Source organism: Pagrus pagrus (genome assembly GCF_965226575.1).
Source record: "Pagrus pagrus genome assembly, chromosome: 5".
Taxonomy (NCBI): domain Eukaryota; kingdom Metazoa; phylum Chordata; class Actinopteri; order Spariformes; family Sparidae; genus Pagrus; species Pagrus pagrus.
The window spans coordinates 24,166,111-24,189,961 of record NC_140189.1 but is presented as its reverse complement, the minus strand read 5'-3'; the positions used below and the strand labels follow the sequence as shown (position 1 = coordinate 24,189,961).

At 42.0% G+C, this 23,851-nt stretch overlaps 6 protein-coding genes across 13 annotated transcripts in view; all 6 read right to left on the bottom strand.

The window, feature by feature from the left end:
• Nucleotides 1–23,851, bottom strand: part of LOC311257657 (protocadherin gamma-C5-like) — a 262,082-nt gene that overhangs the window by 174,825 nt on the left and 63,406 nt on the right. The gene's annotated exons all lie outside the window — the stretch shown is intronic.
• On the bottom strand, nucleotides 150–2,568 carry LOC311257479 (protocadherin beta-15-like; the record flags this gene model as incomplete). Its single annotated transcript, XM_084353122.1, has 1 exon — nucleotides 150–2,568. Exon 1 carries the CDS (start codon nucleotides 2,565–2,567, stop codon nucleotides 150–152), a length of 2,418 nt encoding a protein of 805 aa, XP_084209248.1. The 5' UTR covers nucleotide 2,568.
• Nucleotides 5,781–8,313, bottom strand: LOC311257478 (protocadherin beta-15-like; the record flags this gene model as incomplete). The annotated part of the gene is made up of 1 exon (XM_084353121.1): nucleotides 5,781–8,313. The coding sequence occupies exon 1, from the start codon at nucleotides 8,196–8,198 to the stop codon at nucleotides 5,781–5,783; it is 2,418 nt and encodes an 805-aa protein (XP_084209247.1). The 5' UTR covers nucleotides 8,199–8,313.
• Nucleotides 11,412–13,924, bottom strand: LOC311257477 (protocadherin gamma-A11-like; the record flags this gene model as incomplete). Its single annotated transcript, XM_084353120.1, has 1 exon — nucleotides 11,412–13,924. Exon 1 carries the CDS (start codon nucleotides 13,827–13,829, stop codon nucleotides 11,412–11,414), a length of 2,418 nt encoding a protein of 805 aa, XP_084209246.1. The 5' UTR covers nucleotides 13,830–13,924.
• On the bottom strand, nucleotides 16,266–18,551 carry LOC311257691 (protocadherin gamma-A11-like; the record flags this gene model as incomplete). The annotated part of the gene is made up of 1 exon (XM_084353508.1): nucleotides 16,266–18,551. Exon 1 carries the CDS (start codon nucleotides 18,546–18,548, stop codon nucleotides 16,266–16,268), a length of 2,283 nt encoding a protein of 760 aa, XP_084209634.1. The 5' UTR covers nucleotides 18,549–18,551.
• LOC311257476 (protocadherin beta-15-like) lies at nucleotides 19,759–22,333 on the bottom strand (the record flags this gene model as incomplete). Its single annotated transcript, XM_084353119.1, has 1 exon — nucleotides 19,759–22,333. The coding sequence occupies exon 1, from the start codon at nucleotides 22,237–22,239 to the stop codon at nucleotides 19,759–19,761; it is 2,481 nt and encodes an 826-aa protein (XP_084209245.1). The 5' UTR covers nucleotides 22,240–22,333.

Here is a 23,851-nt window from a genome sequence, read left to right as displayed (position 1 = left end):
TAGCTTGTCGTGAAACAATATTCAACAATGTGTGTGTGTGTGTGTGTGTGTGTGTGTGTGTGTGTGTGTGTGTGTGTGTGTGTGTGTGTGTGTGTGTGTGTGTGTGTGTGTGTGTGTGTGTAAAATATATTCAACATATAGTGAAGGTGTTACACATCTGGGACGGGTAACGTGACACATGTGCCTACCTCAGGAGAACCATCACAGTCTCCAAACACATCTGCAAAGTCTGATGGACTTTTCCTCAGAGTCTGGTCAGCAGGCAGTGTGTTGTCATTGTAAGATGTCACAAACTTAAAGTCACTGGTTCTAGATCCTGTCGTCAGGTATGCGTCATAGTTGTAAGCGCTGCGTAAAGTTCCTGTGCCGTCAACATCTGCGTAATTAGGAGGGAGATAAGCGCTGGGGATGGCTACTGCTCCATCAAACATCAATCTGGGCTTTCTCCTGCGACAGAACCTCACACCCAGGATGATGATGATGAAGGTCAGGAAAAAGGTGGACACAGACACCAGCGCGATGATCAGATAAGAGGTCAGTTTGGAATTCTTCTCATCATAAGAAATGTCCTTCAGTTCTGGCACCTCAGCCAAGTTATCAGAAATAAGTAAATACATGGAACAGGTGGCAGAGAGAGAGGGCTGTCCGTTATCTTTCACTGCCACAATGAGGTTCTGTTTCATGCTGTCAGATTCAGAAATGTCCCGCTGTGTCCTGATCTCTCCGCTGTGGACACCAATAGTGAAAAGTCCCGGATCAGTGGATTTCACTATATGATAAGACAGCCAGGCGTTCTGTCCGGAGTCCGCGTCCACCGCTATCACTTTGGACACCAGAGAGCCTCCGTGTGCAGCTTTGGGGACCAGCTCGGTCATGAAGGAGTTGCCCTCCGGGGCGGGGTACAGTATCTGAGGAGAGTTGTCATTCACATCCGATACGAACACACTGACGGTCACGTTGCTGCTGAGAGGAGGAGAACCGTTGTCTCTGGCCATCACCTGCACTTTAAAACTCCTGAACTGTTCATAATCAAACGACCTCACAGCGTGGATCACCCCCGTGTCTCCGTTAACAGACAGATAGGAGGACACCGGGGCACCGTTCACCTCACCGGGTAACAGAGAATAAATCACTGTACCGTTTTGTCTCCAGTCGGGATCTCGAGCAGTAACGGAACATAAAGTGGAGCCAGGTTTGTTATTTTCACTCACATATGCGCTGTACGACTGTTCCTCAAACACAGGTGGGTTGTCGTTGATGTCTGCTACAGATAACTGAACAGTTTTAGAGGAGGACAGAGGTGGAGAGCCCTCGTCAGTGGCAGTGATTGTAATGTTGTAATCAGACACTAGTTCGCGGTCCAGTTGTCCTGTGGTCACCAGGGAATAATAGTTTTTAATAGAAGGAACCAACTTAAAAGGGGCTCCTTGCTGAATGGAGCAGCGGACCTGTCTGTTGCGCTCAGAGTCTCTGTCCTGCACGTTAATGATGCCCACCTCTGTACCAGGTGTGGTGTCTTCTGGTATGGGATTCGTCAGTGATTTTAAATTGACTACAGGGACGTTGTCATTCACATCCGTGATAGAAATTATTGCTTTAGAATAAGATGACAGCCCCAGTCCATCTTTTGCTTTAACGCGTATTTCATATGATGTGGTAGTTTCATAGTCAACCGCACCGATTACTCGTATCTCACCTAAATTACTGTCAATACTAAACATCTTCTTCACATCTTCAATAACATGTCCAAATTCATAAGTCACATCTCCATTGACCCCCTCGTCTGCATCAGCAGCGCTCACTGTGACCACTACAGTATCTACAGGAGAGTTTTCAGGCAGACTGGCTTTATAAACGGCCTGGCTGAACACTGGGGCGTTATCATTAGCATCCAGCACAGTGACGTGTATGACCACAGTACCTGATCTCTGAGGAGAGCCACCATCTAGAGCTGTGAGGAGCAAATTGATCTCTTCTTGTTTTTCACGATCAAGCTCTTTGTCAAGAACAAGCTCTATGGTGTTTCCATTAGCAGCCAAAATGAAATTATCATTCTTTTTAAGGCTGTACTGCTGAACTGAATTTTGTCCCACATCCGCATCGTGCGCCTCTTCTATCACAAAACGAGCTCCCCTGGCTGCTGACTCTCGGATTTCTATATTTATCAACCCCTCTTTAAATTGTGGCGAGTTATCATTTACATCTTGAATGTGAAGACTAATCCGATGAAGCTCGAGAGGATTCTCCAGCACAATCTCGTGTTTTAGGATGCACGAAGCCTTTTCGCCACAAAGCCCCTCTCGGTCAATCCTGTCGGCAACAATCAGCTCTCCGTTATTCAGGTTGATGTCACAGTAACGTTTATCAGTCCCGTCGGTGTCAATACGGGCTCTTCTGTTAGAGAGAGCGCCCGTCTCCAGCCCGAGATCCTTGGCTAAATTCCCAATGATCGATCCTCGTTTCATCTCCTCCGGAAAAGAATAGCTCAGGTCTCCATATGCGACATGCGAAAAAAGAAGCAGGAAACAGAAGCTGCACAGCCGAAACGCGATAAATTTGGAATCCATCTTCAAGCACGAGTTTCTAAGACGTTAAAGATCCGACGCAACAACACAGTTTAACCACATAACACGAAATGTGCCAGCGATTCAATGTGATTGTGGTTGTATCAAGAGCACGCAATGGGCGTACAAGAACCTCTGTCCACAAAGGATAGAGGAATTGTAATCTTAAGGCTGGTGTATAGCGACACCGTGAGTTAAATTCAACAATAACACTGAACTGCCAAAATAAAAAGGGACACTTAAAATTAGTTTTAGCCTACATAACTTTTTCCACTGTTCTTCAAAATAAAACAGAAGAAACTTCTAATTCGATATTTACAACATTCAGAACAACATTCACCCACAATCAGTCCAAATCAGGGCACCAGTTGCAACAAGCACTACTGTGTTTAATTCAGTGCACTCATGACTGACTCACATCAAGGCCTGAAGACAGGATACACTTTTTCAAGCCACCCTTTGTTCAGATGAATATATTGTGTACACAAGCTTCATGCAAAACTTGTACATTAGTAAAAGTACTGAATTACAACTGAGCTGCTCATGTTGTATTAAAACCTTCCATGGGCAAGTTTGCAGTTTATATTAAAATCACGACACACCTGAGTCAGCTTTGCAATCACATCACAGAGTTTTACAAGTTTGTTATACTGAACACTATGTCTTCAGTGGGATTAAGATAGTACAACTCCCCATTTAGTGCACTGCCTTAAATCTACCATACATTAGTGAAATTATATGATTTCTGTTTTGAATTTTTCCATTGGTTGTAGCCTTATCTCAAGATACACTAATAGTTTTGCATCAAGTATTGAAATAAGGTGTTTGCTGACTACATCATAACTTAAATGTATGAGAAATAATTCAATGTCTGTTAACTCTAGACTGACATCACCATTTTTGTAACTAGATCCAGGAGAAATCTGGACAGTTTTTGTTCCTTCTTGGTCTGACATCCCACAACCAGCTTCAACTTGTGTTGACAAAGGTTTCATCTTTCAAACTCCTTAAAGAGTGACAGGCATGCATTAAGTTTGTAAGCAGAAAAAAGTATTCAAATTCAGACTAAGAAACAACTTCAGGTAACGCTGTATCTCAGGAAAAAGGACAGCAAACAATTAAGAGACAGCTCCAAGAAAAAAATCACAATGTCTGAAAAATTGCTGTGGGGGACGACACTGCTCTACGACCACCAACGTTAAACGACACTGCAAAGCGACAGATTGTGTGGTGGTATTTAGTTATTGCAGGAATTTTATCTCAATTCCCCACATGAAATGATGGGTAAATAGGGCTCAGTCGACACTTTGCAGGGATTTCTTTCTTCTCAGAGATTAAATAGATTTAAAATCATCTTGCAAAAAATAACAACAGAGATCCAGGATACAGTCTGAAAGTGATATCCTCTCAGAAACACAGCTTGTAGTTAACACAAGCACTGAAGGTATCTCCGTGAGACAAACACTTATTTTGAAAGCTGACAGGCTAAAGTTATCATCCAAAAATGATACAAAGACATTATTCACTTTTATCTTAAGCTGTGGTCAAATCAGACAATAATCGTACACAACAAGAGAGGCCAACTTGGTATGTGTTTATAAAGGGGAATGGGACGGATTTAAATGTAAAAATACATTCTTTAGGAAGTGTCTTCCACCTGTGGTATATGTATATGCAGCTTTAACAGAACAACAGCATGTCTGAGTCGGTCATCCAAGACGTGAGATGCATTTTAAAGTCTGCCATAAATCACCAGAACATATCTCCCTGGACTATAGATAAAGAACAGTGCTAGCCAGAAATATTAAGCAATGAAGTCAACAATTGTGCATTAAATATGGTGGCATATGTGGCCACAGACATCATTTCCTCTTCAACAGTGGCCATGTGATCGCATGACAGAAATCATTTATCACTGGCAGTATGTATTGAAGCTGATCACTAAGACTCTGTTACACAGTAGACCGTATGTTGCTATCTAGCTGTAAAGTGATGTATGTATGTAATATGTAGATATTATATTGTATTGCTGTTCATTTCTGTAAAGACATCAGGGCATTAGAAGCAGTTACATTTGTAACTAAAGACCATCTTGAGATGGAATCATATCAGCCACGACTCCCATCAACATGTTGACGTTTCAAAGCATGAGTAGGCTACTCGCAAGTCATTACTACATTATTACATCAGCACTCAATACACATTGGTCCAACTACACCAATCTTTGAACTCAAACTTCATTTTGATCTCACACCAACACACCTGTAGAGTTTTGTGACTGCATCATGCACAGTTGTGGTATTATCACACCGCATAAATCTGTCCACAGACAGACAGAAACATGGACATCTGGCAAACTTCTCAAAACATTTTCTGGAGGAATTACCACGGCATGAGATGCCTCCAGGACCACACTGTACCATGATGACATAAACACAAACAGACTCACAAAGTGAAAACAACTCCTACGTTTTCAGTGCTGGTAATAAAAGAAGTAAAGAGGACTAACAATACAAGAAACAAGGCCCTTAAAAGGTATGTCATCCTGTACGCAGGTCAAAAAATAAAAACAATCACAGATGCAAAATGAACAATCATTCCAAACAGTGTAGGTCCCACATCCTTCTAGATGTACGACATAAAGATAAAGACTAATTCTAGGAAATGGCAAAGAGAGCAATGCATAACTCTAGCAATTATTGACAATAAATTGAATCAACTGAGATTTTCTCCACATGTGAGGGAGAGAAGCATGTATCCAGAATACCCTGATTTCTTTTAATAACGTGTTCATAGTAGAAATCAAATGTAACAGGTCATGGCATTTCCAGTAATAATGAACCTCATGTCAGATCTTGAGACAGTGCTCATGATTGATTGCAAAGAGCAAGCCAGTCATTAACAATGACACCAGGATGATGACAAGAAAATGCGGTTTGGAGATGAGCTCACAACTGTGTCGAAATATAGAAATGAAGGATTCATTTTCAAAAGTAAGGATGACTGAGAACTTAATTAAAAATATATAGAGAAACAGAACATGAAAAATACCTCAAGATGAAATACACACTAGTGAAATTAAAGCAGTTTTTGAAATGCCAAAAATATTGCTGGGAAAAACGGTCAATATGTGAACTAAAGAAAAAAAATGGAAAACAAAACAGAACAATCAAGTAGGTTATGGAGGACATAGAGGACCTAAGAAAGGTTAGCATGTTACACATCTGGGACAGATGACGTGACACATGTGCCTACCTCAGGAGAACCATCACAGTCTCCAAACACATCTGCAAAGTCTGATGGACTTTTCCTCAGAGTCTGGTCAGCAGGCAGTGTGTTGTCATTGTAAGATGTCACAAACTTAAAGTCACTGGTTCTAGATCCTGTTGTCAGGTATGCGTCATAGTTGTAAGCGCTGCGTAAAGTTCCTGTGCCGTCAACATCTGCGTAATTAGGAGGGAGATAAGCGCTGGGGATGGCGACTGCTCCATCAAACAACAGTCTGGGCTTTCTCCTGCGACAAAACCTCACACCAAGGATGATGATGATGAAGGTCAGGAAAAAGGTGGACACAGACACAAGCGCAATGATCAGATAAGAGGTCAGTTTGGAATTCTTCTCATCATAAGAAATGTCCTTCAGTTCTGGCACCTCAGCCAAGTTGTCAGAAATAAGTAAATACATGGAACAGGTGGCAGAGAGAGAGGGCTGTCCGTTATCTTTCACTGCCACAATAAGGTTCTGTTTCATGCTGTCAGATTCAGAAATGTCCCGCTGTGTCCTGATCTCTCCGCTGTGGACACCAATAGTGAAAAGTCCAGGATCAGTGGATTTCACTATATGATAGGACAGCCAGGCGTTCTGTCCGGAGTCCGCGTCCACCGCTATCACTTTGGACACCAGAGAGCCTCCGTGTGCAGCTTTGGGGACCAGCTCGGTCATGAAGGAGTTGCCCTCCGGGGCGGGGTACAGTATCTGAGGAGAGTTGTCATTCACATCCGATATGAACACACTGACGGTCACGTTGCTGCTGAGAGGAGGAGAACCGTTGTCTCTGGCCATCACCTGCACTTTAAAACTCCTGAACTGTTCATAATCAAACGACCTCACAGCGTGGATCACCCCCGTGTCTCCGTTAACAGACACATAGGAGGACACCGGGGCACCGTTCACCTCACCGGGTAACAGAGAGTAAATCACTGTACCGTTTTGTCTCCAGTCGGGGTCTCGAGCAGTAACGGAACATAAAGTGGAGCCAGGTTTGTTATTTTCACTCACATATGCGCTGTACGACTGTTCCTCAAACACAGGTGGGTTGTCGTTGATGTCTGCTACAGATAACTGAACAGTTTTAGAGGAGGACAGAGGTGGAGAGCCCTCGTCAGTGGCAGTGATTGTAATGTTGTAATCAGACACTAGTTCACGGTCCAGTTGTCCTGTGGTCACCAGAGAATAATAGTTTTTAATAGAAGGAACCAACTTAAAAGGGGCTCCTTGCTGAATGGAGCAGCGGACCTGTCTGTTGCGCTCAGAGTCTCTGTCCTGCACGTTAATGATGCCCACCTCTGTACCAGGTGTGGTGTCTTCTGGTATGGGATTCGTCAGGGATTTTAAATTGACTACAGGGGCGTTGTCATTCACATCAGTGATAGAAATTATTGCCTTCGCATAAGATGACAGCCCCAATCCATCTTTTGCTTTAACGCGTATTTCATATGATGTGGTAGTTTCATAGTCAACGACGCCAATTACTCGTATATCACCTGATTTACGGTCAATACTAAATATCTGCTTTACATCTTCAGTGACATGTCCGAAGTCATAAGTCACATCTCCATTAATTCCCTCGTCTGCATCAGCAGCGCTCACTGTGACCACTACAGTATCTACAGGAGAGTTTTCAGGCAGACTGGCTTTATAAACGGCCTGGCTGAACACTGGCTCGTTATCATTAGCATCCAGCACAGTGACGTGTATGACTACAGTACCTGATCTCTGAGGAGAGCCACCATCTAGAGCTGTGAGGAGCAGATTAATCTCTTGTTGTTTTTCACGATCAAGCTCTTTGTCAAGAATAAGGTGTATTGTGTTTCCATTAGCAGCCAAAATGAAATTATCATTCTTTTTAAGGCTGTACTGCTGAACTGAATTCTGCCCCACATCCGCATCGTGCGCCTCTTCTATCACAAAACGAGCTCCCCTGTCTGCTGACTCTCGGATTTCTAAATTAATCGATTCTTCGTTAAATTGAGGCGAGTTATCATTGATATCCTGAATGTGGAGACTAATCCGATGAAGCTCGAGAGGATTCTCCAGTACAATCTCGTGTTTTAGGATGCACGAAACCTTTTCGCCACAAAGCCCCTCTCGGTCAATCCTGTCGGCAACAATCAGCTCTCCGTTATTCAGGTTGATGTCACAGTAACGTTTATCAGTCCCGTCGGTGTCAATACGGGCTCTTCTGTTAGAGAGAGCGCCCGTCTCCAGCCCGAGATCCTTGGCTAAATTCCCAATGACCGATCCTCGTTTCATCTCCTCCGGAAAAGAATAGCTCAGGTCTCCATATGCGACATGCGAAAAAAGAAGCAGGAAACAGAAGCTGCACAGCCGAAACGCGATAAATTTAGAATCCATCTTCAAGCACGAGTTTCTAAGACGTTAAAGATCCGACGAAACAACACAGTTAAACCACATAACACGAAATGGTCCAGCGATTCAGCGTGATTGTGGCTGTATCAGGAGCACGCAATGGGCGTACAAGAACCTCTGTCCACAAAGGATAGAGGAATTATAATCTTAAGGCTGGTGTATAGCGACACCGTGAGTTAAATTCAACAATAACACTGAACTGCAAAAATAAAAAGGGACACTTAAAATTAGTTTTATTCTACATAACTTTATCCACTGTTCTTCAAAATAAAACAGAAGAAACTTCTAATTCGATGTTTACAAGATTCAGAACAACATTCACCCACAATCAGTCCAAATCAGGACACCAGTTGCAACAAGCACTACTGTGTTTAATTCAATGCACTCATGACTGACTCACATCAAGGCCTGGAGACAGGATGCACTTTTTCAAGCAACCCTTTGTTCAGATGAATATATTGTGTATACAAGCTTCATGCAAAACTTGTACATTAGTAAAAGTACTGAATTACAACTGAGCTGCTCATGTTGTATTAAAACCTTCCATGGGCAAGTTTGCAGTTTATATTAAAATCACGACACACCCGAGTCAGCTTTGCAATCACATCACAGAGTTTTACAAGTTTGTTATACTGAACACTATGTCTTCAGTGGGATTAAGATAGTACAACTCCCCATTTAGTGCACTGCCTTAAATCTACCATACATTAGTGAAATTATATGATTTTTGTTTTGAATTTTTCCATTGGTTGTAGCCTTATCTCAAGATACACTATTAGTTTTGCATCAAGTATTGAAATAAGGTGTTTGCTGACTACATCATAACTTAAATGTATGAGAAATAATTCCATGTCTGTTAACTCTAGACTGACATCCCCATGTTTGTAACTAGATCCAGGAGAAATCTGGACTGTTTTTGTTCCTTCTTGGTCTGACATCCTACAGCCAGCTTCAACTTGTGTTGACAAAGGTTTCATCTTTCAAACTCCTTAAAGAGTGACAGGCATGCATTAAGTTTGTAAGCAGAAAAAAGTATTCAAATTCAGACAAAGAAACGACTTCTGTTAACGCTGTATCTCAGGAAAAAGGACAGCAAACAATTAAGAGACAGCTCCAAGAAAAAAATCACAATGTCTGAAAAATTGCTGAGGGGGACGACACTGCTCTACGACCACCAACGTTAAACGACACTGCAAAGCGACAGATTGTGTGGTGGTATTTAGTTATTGCAGGAATTTTATCTCAATTCCCCACATGAAATGATGGGTAAATAGGGCTCAGTCGACACTTTGCAGGGATTTCTTTCTTCCCAGAGATGGAATAGATTTAAAATCATCTTGCAAAAAATCACAATAGAGATCCAGGATACAGTCTGAAAGTGATATCCTCTCAGAAACACAACGTGTAGTTAGCACAAGCACTGAAGGTATCTCCGTGAGACAAACACTTCTTTTCGAAGCTGACAGGCTAAAATTATCATCCAAAAATGATACAAAGACATTATTCACTTTTATCTTAAGCTGTGGTCAAATCAGACAATAATCGTACACAACAAGAGAGGCCAACTTGGTATGTGTTTATAAAGGGGAATGGGACGGATTTAAATGTAAAAATACATTCTTTAGGAAGTGTCTTCCACCTGTGGTATATGTATATGCAGCTTTTACAGAACAACAGCATGTCTGAGTCGGTCATCCAAGACATGAGATGCATTTTAAAGTCTGCCATATATCACCAGAACATATCTCCCTGGACTATAGATAAAGAACAGTGCTAGCCAGAAATATTTAGCAATGAAGTCAACAATTGTGCATTAAATATGGTGGCATATGTGGCCACAGACATCATTTCCTCTTCAACAGTGGCCATGTGATCGCATGACAGAAATCATTTATCACTGGCAGTATGTATTGAAGCTGATTACTAAGACTCTGTTACACAGTAGACCGTATGTTGCTATCTAGCTGTAAAGTGATGTATGTATGTAATATGTAGATAGTATATTGTATTGCTGTTCATTTCTGTAAAGACATCAGGGCATTAGAAGCAGTTACATTTGTAACTAAAGACCATCTTGAGATGGAATCATATCAGCCACGACTCCCATCAACATGTTGACGTTTCAAAGCATGAGTAGGCTACTCACAAGTCATTACTACATTATTACATCAGCACTCAATACACATTGGTCCAACTACACCAATCTTTGAACTCAAACTTCATTTTGATCTCACACCAACACACCTGTAGAGTTTTGTGACTGCATCATGCACAGTTGTGGTATTATCACACCGCATAAATCTGTCCACAGACAGACAGAAACATGGACACCTGGCAAACTTCTCAAAACATTTTCTGGAGGAATTACCACGGCATGAGATGCCTCCAGGACCACACTGTACCATGATGACATAAACACAAACAGACTCACAAAGTGAAAACAACTCCTACGTTTTCAGTGCTGGTAATAAAAGAAGTAAAGAGGACTAACAATACAAGAAACAACGCCCTTAAAAGGTATGTCATCCTGTACGCAGGTCAAAAAATAAAAACAATCACAGATGCAAAATGAACAATCATTCCAAACAGTGTAGGTCCCACATCCTTCCAGATGTACGACATAAAGATAAAGACTAATTCTAGGAAATGGCAAAGAGAGCAATGCATAACTCTAGCAGTTATTGACAATAAATTGAATCAACTGAGATTTTCTCCACATGTGAGGGAGAGAAGCATGTATACAGAATACCCTGATTTCTTTTAATAACGTGTTCATAGTAGAAATCAAATGTAACAGGTCATGGCATTTCCAGTAACAATGAACCTCATGTCAGATCTTGAGACAGTGCTCATGATTGATTGCAAAGAGCAAGCCAGTCATTAACAATGACACCAGGATGATGACAAGAAGATGCGGTTTGGAGATGAGCTCACAACTGTGTCAAAATATAGAAATGAAGGATTAATTTTCAAAAGTAAGGATGACTGAGAACTTAATTAAAAATACATAGAGAAACAGAACATGAAAAATACCTCAAGATGAAATACACACTAGTGAAATTAAAGCAATTTTTGAAATTTCAAAAATATTGCTGGGAAAAACGGTCAATATGTGAACTAAAGAAAAAAAATGAAAAACAAAACAGAACAATCAAGTAGATTATGGAGGACATAGAGGACCTAAGAAAGGTTAGCATGTTACACATCTGGGACAGATGACGTGACACACGTGCCTACCTCAGGAGAACCATCACAGTCTCCAAACACATCTGCAAAGTCTGATGGACTTTTCCTCAGAGTCTGGTCAGCAGGCAGCGTGTTGTCATTGTAAGATGTCACAAACTTAAAGTCACTGGTTCTAGATCCTGTTGTCAGGTATGCGTCATAGTTGTAAGCGCTGCGTAAAGTTCCTGTGCCGTCAACATCTGCGTAATTAGGAGGGAGATAAGCGCTGGGGATGGCGACTGCTCCATCAAACAACAGTCTGGGCTTTCTCCTGCGACAAAACCTCACACCGAGGATGATGATGATGAAGGTCAGGAAAAAGGTGGACACAGACACCAGCGCGATGATCAGATAAGAGGTCAGTTTGGAATTCTTCTCATCATAAGAAATGTCCTTCAGTTCTGGCACCTCAGCCAAGTTATCAGAAATAAGTAAATACATGGAACAGGTGGCAGAGAGAGAGGGCTGTCCGTTATCTTTCACTGCCACAATAAGGTTCTGTTTCATGCTGTCAGATTCAGAAATGTCCCGCTGTGTCCTGATCTCTCCGCTGTGGACACCAATAGTGAAAAGTCCCGGATCAGTGGATTTCACTATTTGATAGGACAGCCAGGCGTTCTGTCCGGAGTCCGCGTCCACCGCTATCACTTTGGACACCAGAGAGCCTCCGTGTGCAGCTTTGGGGACCAGCTCGGTCATGAAGGAGTTGCCCTCCGGGGCGGGGTACAGTATCTGAGGAGAGTTGTCATTCACATCCGATACGAAAACACTGACGGTCGCATTGCTGCTGAGAGGAGGAGAACCGTTGTCTCTGGCCATCACCTGCACTTTAAAACTCCTGAACTGTTCATAATCAAACGACCTCACAGCGTGGATCACCCCCGTGTCTCCGTTAACAGACAGATAGGAGGACACCGGGGCACCGTTCACCTCACCGGGTAACAGAGAATAAATCACTGTACCGTTTTGTCTCCAGTCGGGGTCTCGAGCAGTAACGGAACATAAAGTGGAGCCAGGTTTGTTATTTTCACTCACATATGCGCTGTACGACTGTTCCTCAAACACAGGTGGGTTGTCGTTGATGTCTGCTACAGATAACTGAACAGTTTTAGAGGAGGACAGAGGTGGAGAGCCCTCGTCAGTGGCAGTGATTGTAATGTTGTAATCAGACACTAGTTCACGGTCCAGTTGTCCTGTGGTCACCAGAGAATAATAGTTTTTAATAGAAGGAACCAACTTAAAAGGGGCTCCTTGCTGAATGGAGCAGCGGACCTGTCTGTTGCGCTCAGAGTCTCTGTCCTGCACGTTAATGATGCCCACCTCTGTACCAGGTGTGGTGTTTTCTGGTATGGGATTCGTCAGTGACTTTAAATTGACTACAGGGGCGTTGTCATTCACATCAGTGATAGAAATTATTGCCTTCGCATAAGATGACAGCCCCAATCCATCTTTTGCTTTAACGCGTATTTCATATGATGTGGTAGTTTCATAGTCAACGGCGCCAATTACTCGTATCTCACCTGATTTACCGTCAATACTAAACATCTTCTTCACATTTTCAGTAACATGCCCAAATTCATAAGTCACATCTCCATTAATTCCCTCGTCTGCATCAGCAGCGCTCACTGTGACCACTACAGTATCTACAGGAGAGTTTTCAGGCAGACTAGCTTGATAAACGGCCTGGCTGAACACTGGCTCGTTATCATTAGCATCCAGCACAGTGACGTGTATGACTACAGTACCTGATCTCTGAGGAGAGCCACCATCTAGAGCTGTGAGGAGCAGATTAATCTCTTGTTGTTTTTCACGATCAAGCTCTTTGTCAAGAATAAGGTGTATTGTGTTTCCATTAGCAGCCAAAATGAAATTATCATTCTTTTTAAGGCTGTACTGCTGAACTGAATTCTGTCCCACATCCGCATCGTGCGCCTCTTCTATCACAAAACGAGCTCCCCTGACTGCTGACTCTCGGATTTCTATATTAATCAATTCCTCCTTAAATTGAGGCGAGTTATCATTTACATCTTTAATGTGGAGACTAATCCGATGAAGCTCGAGAGGATTCTCCAGCACAAGCTCGTGTTTTAGGATGCACGAAGCCTTTTCTTCACAAAGCCCCTCTCGGTCAATCCTGTCGGCAACAATCAGCTCTCCGTTATTCAGGTTGATGTCACAGTAACGTTTATCAGTCCCGTCGGTGTCAATACGGGCTCTTCTGTTAGAGAGAGCGCCCGTCTCCAGCCCGAGATCCTTGGCTAAATTCCCAATGACCGATCCTCGTTTCATCTCCTCCGGAAAAGAATAGCTCAGGTCTCCATATGCGACATGCGAAAAAAGAAGCAGGAAACAGAAGCTGCACAGCCGAAACGCGATACATTTGGAATCCATCTTCAAGCACGAGTTCCTAAGACGTTAAAGATCCGACGAAACAACACAGTTAAACCACATAACACGAAATGTGCCAGCGATTCAGCGTGATTGTGGTTGTATCAAGAGCACGCAATGGGCGTACAAGAACCTCTGTCCACAAAGGATAGAGGAATTATAATCTTAAGGCTGGTGTATAGCGACACCGTGAGTTAAATTCAACAATAACACTGAATGTAAAACTAAAAAGTTACACAGTTAAAATTGGTTTTAGCCTACATCACTTTATCCAGTATTCTTCAAAATAAAACAGAGGAAACATTTAATTCGTCTTTTACAGCATTTAGACCAGCCACCCACTCTCAGTCCAAAATCAGGACGCCAGTTGCAACAAGCACTTCTATCAATGTATTTAATTGAATGCAGTTAAGACTGACTCACAGAAAGGTCTGAAAACACAGCATGTACTTTTTCAAGCCACCCTTCAGATGACTACTATTGCAGGCTACATACAAATTTTCTAAATTAGTAAGTATAAATTACTGAATTGCAATTATTAAGGAAAATACTCTGTCAGATAGTAGGACATAAAAATAATATAATTTCCTGTATTTGTAAATGCAACACAGCTGTAAATAGATATTCCTAAAAGGGATGTTGATTTAGATTTTTGCCACTATTACAGGGACATTTCTGCAAGGAGTAGACAAGGTTTCAGTTCATCTTTACTTTAAGTGATCTGGTAAAATAAGTAAAACTGGACTGCTTTAGTCAGCACAACCATGATGTGAACATCAGAGGGTGTGAAACCCTTGACTTTAAACTGTGTTTGTTTTCATCAGAATTTGGTTGTGTTACTGTGATATTTTGGCAGAGAAACATGGAGATTCCTTACTCTATATGTAGTTTTATTAAAGTAAACCCACAGTTCAAATTTACTGTAGCACAGGCATGACTGCAGTGAGCTGCTTACCGCTGTATCAAAACCATCCATGAGCAAGTATGGTGATCTTTAATATTTGCAGGAATATAATCTTACCGCCCCACGTATGATGAAGGGTAAATAGGACTCAGCCTACACTCAGGAGCAAGTTCTTTTTTCTCAGAGAGGGAAAAAAACTAAAAATCATCCTGCAAAAAAATCACAGTAGAGATCCAAGATACAGTCTGGAAGTGAGTATCCTCTCAAAAACACAACTAATCGCAAGTCACATGTAATAAAAGGCCTTCATAGTAAAATCAAAGGCTTGCACACTGAACTAAATTAGCAACAACCCAGGGGAACTCACTAATATACTACATTATAGCATGAGTCTTCAATACTCATTGGTTGAACTGCACCGATCTTTGAACTCAGCCTTCATTTTCATCTCACACCGACACACCTGTAAAGCTTTGTGACTGCATCTCGCACAGTTGAGATATTATCACGCCAACAAAATCTCTTCACAGACGTATAGACAACTGCCAAAGTACTCAAAATTGATTCCATAGGAAGACCCACCACATTAGGTGTCTCCAGGACCACACTGTGTTATGATCACACACACACACACACACACACGCTCTCAAAGTGAAAACAACACCTGCTATGTTGTTGGTAATAATAAAAAAAGTAAAGTGAACTAACAATACAAGAAAACTACAGCTTGAAAAGGTATGTCATCTTTTATGCAGGCCAAACAGTAAAAACAATAACAGCTGCAAAATGATAAATCAAACCCAATAAAGCATTTGGCTCAAACTGAAGCTTTGACATGAACCACGTAAAGAGAAAAAAGCATCTGAGGATGTGAGAGAGCAATGCAAAGATCACGTGTAGTTTATGACAATCCATTTGATCAATTCAGAATAAGTCCACGTGAGGGAAAGAAGCATCGTATCCAGAACACCCTAACTTACTTTAATAACCTGCTAACAGCAGAAATGTAATCAAATGGAACATTTCCAGTAATAATGAATCTCATGTCACATCTTAAGACAGTGCTCAGGGTCTGAATAAAGTATAGCGATTGCACAGAACAAGCCAGTTATTAAGAACGACACCAGTATGATATAAAACCACAGTTTGTAGCGGTGCACACAACTGTTTTTGAAAGCTGGAACTGAAGGATGATTTTTCAAACATAACGTTAAGAGCACATTTAAAACCATACACATGAACAGAACATGAAAAACGAAGAGGCATCAAAATGGAACCTACACTAGTTGACATTAAAGCAGTTTTAGAAATTCAAAAATTACTGTAAGGGAAACATCAATGTGTGATCTAAAAATAGGTGAGTAATGCTTAAAAAGAAAGAAAGAGTCGGAAAAAAATGAGAGAATAACATCATAAGAGACCTATATTAGGTAGATGAGCTGTAATATGCCTGGAACAAAAACAAAAGCATGTGCTTGAAATGCATGATTAATCAAACTTATTTTTATGAGTAAATTAGATGTCACATAGGCTATTCATACCTCTGAGGACTCCTCCAAGTCCCCAAACACTTCAGCAAAGTCTGATGGACTTTTTCTCAGAGTCTGGTCAGCAGGCAGTGTGTTGTCATTGTAAGATGTCACAAACTTAAAGTCACTGGTTCTAGATCCTGTTGTCAGGTATGCGTCATAGTTGTAGGCGCTGCGTAAAGTTCCTGTGCCATCAACATCTGCGTAATTAGGAGGGAGATAAGCGCTGGGGATGGCTACTGCTCCATCAAACAACAGTCTGGGCTTTCTCCTGCGACAAAACCTCACACCGAGGATGATGATGATGAAGGTCAGGAAAAAGGTGGACACAGACACCAGCGCGATGATCAGATAAGAGGTCAGTTTGGAATTCTTCTCATCATAAGAAATGTCCTTCAGTTCTGGCACCTCAGCCAAGTTATCAGAAATAAGTAAATACATGGAACAGGTGGCAGAGAGAGAGGGCTGTCCGTTATCTTTCACTGCCACAATAAGGTTCTGTTTCATGCTGTCAGATTCAGAAATGTCCCGCTGTGTCCTGATCTCTCCGCTGTGGACACCAATAGTGAAAAGTCCCGGATCAGTGGATTTCACTATTTGATAGGACAGCCAGGCGTTCTGTCCGGAGTCCGCGTCCACCGCTATCACTTTGGACACCAGAGAGCCTCCGTGTGCAGCTTTGGGGACCAGCTCGGTCATGAAGGAGTTGCCCTCTGGGGCGGGGTACAGTATCTGAGGAGAGTTGTCATTCACATCCGATATGAACACACTGACGGTCACGTTGCTGCTGAGAGGAGGAGATCCGTTGTCTCTGGCCATCACCTGCACTTTAAAACTCCTGAACTGTTCATAATCAAACGACCTCACAGCGTGGATCACCCCCGTGTCTCCGTTAACAGACACATAGGAGGACACCGGGGCACCGTTCACCTCACCGGGTAACAGAGAATAAATCACTGTACCGTTTTGTCTCCAGTCGGGGTCTCGAGCAGTAACAGAACATAAAGTGGAGCCAGGTTTGTTATTTTCACTCACATATGCGCTGTACGACTGTTCCTCAAACACAGGTGGGTTGTCGTTGATGTCTGCTACAGATAACTGAACAGTTTTAGAGGAGGACAGAGGAGGAGAGCCCTCGTCAGTGGCAGTGATTGTGATGTTGTAATCAGACACTAGTTCACGGTCCAGTTGTCCTGTCGTCACCAGAGAATAATAGTTTTTAATAGAAGGAACCAACTTAAAAGGGGCTCCTTGCTGAATGGAGCAGCGGACCAGTTGGTTATTCTCAGAATCTGCATCCTGCACATTAATGATGCCCACCTCTGTACCAGGTGACACGTTCTCAGGTATGGGATTTGCCAGAGATTTAACATAGATTACAGGTATGTTGTCATTGACATCGGTGACATCAATAGTTACCTTTGTGTATGATGATAACCCTAAACCATCCTTTGCTTTAATGCGCAAATCATAGGTTGCAACAGTTTCAAAATCAATCGCACCATTAACTGTTATTTTTCCATTTTTACGATCAATAGTAAAAACTTTCTTTACATCCTCTGAAACATGTCCGAAGTCATAAGTCACATCTCCATTTACCCCCTCGTCTGCATCAGCAGCGCTCACTGTGACCACTACAGTATCTACAGGAGAGTTTTCAGGCAGACTGGCTTTATAAACGGCCTGGCTGAACACTGGGGCGTTATCATTAGCATCCAGCACGGTGACGTGTATGACTACAGTACCTGATCTCTGAGGAGAGCCACCATCTAGAGCTGTGAGGAGCAAATTGATCTCTTGTTGTTTTTCACGATCAAGCTCTTTGTCAAGAACAAGCTCTATGGTGTTTCCATTAGCAGCCAAAATGAAATTATCATTCTTTTTAAGGCTGTACTGCTGAACTGAATTCTGTCCCACATCCGCATCGTGCGCCTCTTCTATCACAAAACGAGCTCCCCTGACTGCTGACTCTCGGATTTCTAAATTGATCGATTCTTCATTAAATTGAGGCACGTTATCATTAATATCTTGAATGTGAAGACTAAAAGGGTGCAGTTCCAGAGGATTCTCCAGTACGAGATCGCGTTTTAGTACACACGACAGCCTTTCTCCACAAAGCCCCTCTCGGTCAATCCTGTCGGCAACAATTAATTCTCCGGTACTGAGGTTGATGTCACAATAACGTTTGCGATTCCCTGCGGCATCAACACGGGCGTTTCTGGCAGACAGCTTACTCAAGTCCAGGTTCAGATCCTTCGCTATATTCCCAATAAGAGATCCGCGTTTCATTTCCTCTTGAAAGGAATAGCTCGCGTCCCCGTTCACGGCTTGCCACATGAGAAAGAAAACAAAGCAGCTCATTTGGAGCGCCATCATGGCAATGCGTTTGTTACAGAAAGAAACAATCCTCTTTTAAATAACAAATTCTGCAGGGATTATACAGCTCAGCCAAAAGAAAATCGACAGCAATCCTCAATTGCTCGAGTCTCATCCTAGAACGAACAGCAACTGACAAATAACCCGTCTGTTGGTCTAAACACCAGAGGGTGGAGAGGAAATGTTTCACGTAGACTGGTGAATAGCGACACCATGAGTGGAATAAAGAAATGACAAACTTAAGATATCTAATAAATGATGACAATAACAACAATAATACATTATTATTATTATTATTATTTTTGATATCAGTAATATTATTAGTAGTAGAAGTAGAAGAACTATAATAACATTTAAAGTACTATTACAAGTGGCATCTTACAATTATAGGAATGATATGAACAAGTTTAACATTTCTTGCACCGACGTAGAAGAACGCAAGTTATGGGTGTGAGAGTAGTTAAAGTTAAAGGTGAGTTGCACTCAATAATTTGCAATGTTAAACCTTGTTCCCACTGTGATTTATTTGGCCTATGCAAATATTTTTGACTGGAATTAAAACACCAAGCCCCCAGAGCAAAATGATATCGTGCAGCCATAAGAGAGTATGTATCTGACAGAGCAATGCTGTGATGTAATCACGGACAGGATAACTTTAAGAATATATCATGATTTCAATATTTTTCAAGGTGCACAGACATAAACTGCTAAATCGAAAGAAAACTTAGCGTAAGAACACTATCAAGTCATAAATAAGGGACCGTCTGGGAAAGAAACACTCAATGAAACCAGAGGACAGCCAGGCAGATAGACACACAACAGACTGAGAATACTTCTCAACACTCAATTGGTCCAATCCTCTCAGAAAAAGTAAAATAAAATAAAAACTATGACGAGAATAAGAAAACTATGAAGTACACCTATATGACAAAACACCCTTATGTAATATCTTGTGAAAATCTGTGACTGGAATCACATGAGAAAGGGAGAGGGGGAGAGAGAGAGAGAGAGAGAGAGAGAAAGAAAGAAAGAAAGAAAGAAAGAAAGAAAAGTAGTTGATTTATATGTGTACTTGCATGCACTTGAAAATTATAAAATTTAACTTAACAGCTTAACACTAGAATTACTCAGGATCTCCTACCTCAGGAGAAGCATCACAATCTCCAAACACATCAGCAAAGTCTGATGGACTTTTCCTCAGAGTCTGGTCAGCAGGCAGTGTGTTGTCATTGTAAGATGTCACAAACTTAAAGTCACTGGTTCTAGATCCTGTTGTCAGGTATGCGTCATAGTTGTAAGCGCTGCGTAAAGTTCCTGTGCCGTCAACATCTGCGTAATTAGGAGGCAGATAAGCGCTGGGGATGGCGACTGCTCCATCAAACAACAGTCTAGGCTTCCTCCTGCGACAGAACCTCACACCCAGGATGATGATGATGAAGGTAAGAAAAAAGGTGGACACAGACACCAGCGCGATGATCAGATAAGAAGTCAGTTTGGAATTCTTCTCATCATAAGAAATGTCCTTCAGTTCTGGCACCTCAGCCAAGTTATCAGAAATAAGTAAATACATGGAACAGGTGGCAGAGAGAGAGGGCTGTCCGTTATCTTTCACTGCCACAATAAGGTTCTGTTTCATGCTGTCAGATTCAGAAATGTCCCGCTGTGTCCTGATCTCTCCGCTGTGGACACCAATAGTGAAAAGTCCAGGATCTGTGGATTTCACTATTTGATAGGACAGCCAGGCGTTCTGTCCGGAGTCCGCGTCCACCGCTATCACTTTGGACACCAGAGAGCCTCCGTGTGCAGCTTTGGGGACCAGCTCGGTCATGAAGGAGTTGCCCTCCGGGGCGGGGTACAGTATCTGAGGGGAGTTGTCATTCACATCCGATATAAACACACTGACGGTCACGTTGCTGCTGAGAGGAGGAGAACCGTTGTCTCTGGCCACCACCTGCACTTTAAAACTCCTGAACTGTTCATAATCAAACGACCTCACAGCGTGGATCACCCCCGTGTCTCCGTTAACAGACAGATAGGAGGACACCGGGGCACCGTTCACCTCACCGGGTAACAGAGAATAAATCACTGTACCGTTTTGTCTCCAGTCGGGGTCTCGAGCAGTAACGGAACATAAAGTGGAGCCAGGTTTGTTATTTTCACTCACATATGCGCTGTACGACTGTTCCTCAAACACAGGTGGGTTGTCGTTGATGTCTGCTACAGATAACTGAACACTTTTAGAGGAGGACAGAGGTGGAGAGCCCTCGTCAGTGGCAGTGATTGTGATGTTGTAATCAGACACTAGTTCACGGTCCAGTTGTCCTGTGGTCACCAGAGAATAATAGTTTTTAATAGAAGGAACCAACTTAAAAGGGGCTCCTTGCTGAATGGAGCAGCGGACCTGTCTGTTACTCTCTGAGTCTCTGTCCTGCACGTTAATGATGCCCACCTCTGTACCAGGTGACACGTTCTCAGGTATGGAGTTAGTCAGTGATTTTAGATATATAACTGGTGCGTTGTCATTTACGTCAGTAATCTCAATTATTAATGTTGCGTATGACACTAATCCCAGACCATCTTTTGCACTTATCTGCATTTCATGTGATGACACTTTCTCATAATCAATAGCTCCAGCTACTCTCAATTCTCCAGATTTAGAGTCCAAAGAAAAGACGTTGTTATTTTCATCTGAAACATGATCAAATCCGTAAGTAACTTCCCCATATATTCCCTCGTCTGCATCGGTTGCGCTAACTGTGATCACCAATGTATCCAGAGGAGAGTTTTCAGGCAGACTGGCTTTATACACAGTCTGGCTGAACACTGGTACATTATCATTAGCATCCAGCACAGTGACGTGTATGACTACAGTACCTGATCTCTGAGGAGAGCCACCATCAAACGCGGTAAGCAATAACATAATCTCTTTTTTGTCCTCTCTGTCTAATTCTTTGTCTAAGACTAATTCACCATATTTTCGTCCTCCTGCTTTTGTGTTGACATTTAATTTGAAATGATCATTCTGCTGAAGTGAGTAGCCCTGAACGGCATTTTCTCCGATGTCTCCATCGTGCGCCTCTCCAAGAAGAAAATGTGCACCCTTGACCGCTGATTCCTGAATTTCAAATTTAAGTGACTCCTGTTTAAACTGCGGTGAATTATCGTTGATATCTTGAACACGGATACTAATACGGTGCAGCTCTAAAGGATTTTCCAGTACGAGCTCCTGTTTGAGAACACATGACGTCTTTTTCGCACAAAGCCCTTCTCTGTCAATCCTCTCTTGGACGATCAAGTCTCCGGTGTTGAGATTTACACCGCAGTACTTAACACTGTTATCCTCAGTATCGATACGGGCCTTGCGAGCAGACAGTCGGCCCAAATCAAGTCCCAGATCCTTAGCGATATTTCCAATCACAGATCCACGTTTCATCTCCTCCGGGATAGAGTAGCTCACGTCTCCATATACGGGGTGGAGGACAAGGAAAATAAAAGCAAGGCCGCAGAGCAGCGCAAATCTGCTAGATCCCATCGTTACTGCGAAAAATGCAGCACACACATTGAAAATTATCACTAAATGGGTCAGACAATGTCCAAGATGCATTCGTTATATCATCCAATATAGAAAACCTGTCACACTGCAGTCCGACACGAAGCAGTTGTTGTCAGCTGCGGTACAATAGCAGAGTCAGGCTTTAAATTCGTTGAGACAGAAGGGTGGAGAGACCGAGCCTTCTCGTTTACTGGTACACACTGACACCATGAGTATTTCTTTAGGTATAACAAGGCGAGGTTTGACTTCTCTTCCTTTACATATTTAGAGGCAGACCGATTATCTAACCTGATTTCATGAAATAAACAAAACAAGAAAGTCAAGCTTTTCTGTAGGTTGAGAGGGACAGACAGCTGTTGCAAACGTTAAATAAAAAGAGCCGAAAATAATTTTTTCAAGGTAAAATAGTATAAAGGCATCAAATAAATCAAAATTTCTGAAAGCTATTCTGGGCTGCTCTGTCAAAACATAAGTGCACCTGCATTTGATATACTAGATTTTCCTGTTGTACAGTATTACTAACTGGTACAACACAAAACAAATACATGAATGTGAACAAAACACTGGATTAGCTTGAGTTAGTTTATCAAAGGCATACGCGTTTCTGTGAAAGACTGCATTGCATTAACTCAAGTAAGGGCGCATTTTTCACTGAGGCAGATATCAATCATTTACGTTTAGAGGGCCGTCAGCAAATCAGAGAGAAGCCATTTACAAATTCGCTGCACCATAACCAATTGCAGCAAGACACAAACTAACACCAGCATAAAACACAGAGGTAAACTTTCACTAAAGATGCGTCGACAAATCAAACGGAGTTCAGCACCAAGGACAGAGAAACAAGCAGAGTGATGCAAAAGTTTCCCCCCACTGGGACATAAAAAAGAGCAAGCAAATAGACCAGATGGAGTCAATAGACTACAAAACCTGATCTCAAAAACATGTCAACACTTTGCAATGGTCCAGTAAATATTTTGTCATTTTTTTGTAAACAATAGTGGCACAGCACAAAGCAACAGTGTCTAGCTTTCAGGATAATGCTGGTATTTATGTGAGCTGCACTGTCAAAAGTTGACTTTAATTATTACAATGGATTTGGATTAATTTTGTGCTCTACTGGTAATGAAACGTTTGATACTGGACAACAACATATGGTTTGTGTGAAATAAACAGTTCATGGAATGACAGACTAAAGTACAACGTGCTATTGTAAAAGACACGTTTTGTGAAAGACTGTATGTGATATCAAATTAAGCGAAGCATAATTTTCACAGATGTCGGCATGACCAATTTCACATATGATTGGCTAAATTAGGAAAGTGAGACTTGACTAGGAAAATACACCAAACACAGAGGCTCTATTTTAAATTTCTTCACTCTGCTCGATACCACATCCTATTGTACAGTACTAGCTATGCATTTACAATCAGGAACGACCCAGAAGAGACGCTTATAGTGAGACCTATTAATATTCGTATGAAAACATCAAAGCAAGAAAAACCTGACTATCACAGCATAATTATATTATAGCAAAATCACTGAAACGACATTAAGCAAAGCAGAAGAAAGACAGTGTAAAAAGCAGATGTAAAGCATCTCTAAGAAGGTTTCAGCAAGTCTAACTGAGTTCAGTACCAAGGACAGTGAAAGAAGGAAGGTATCA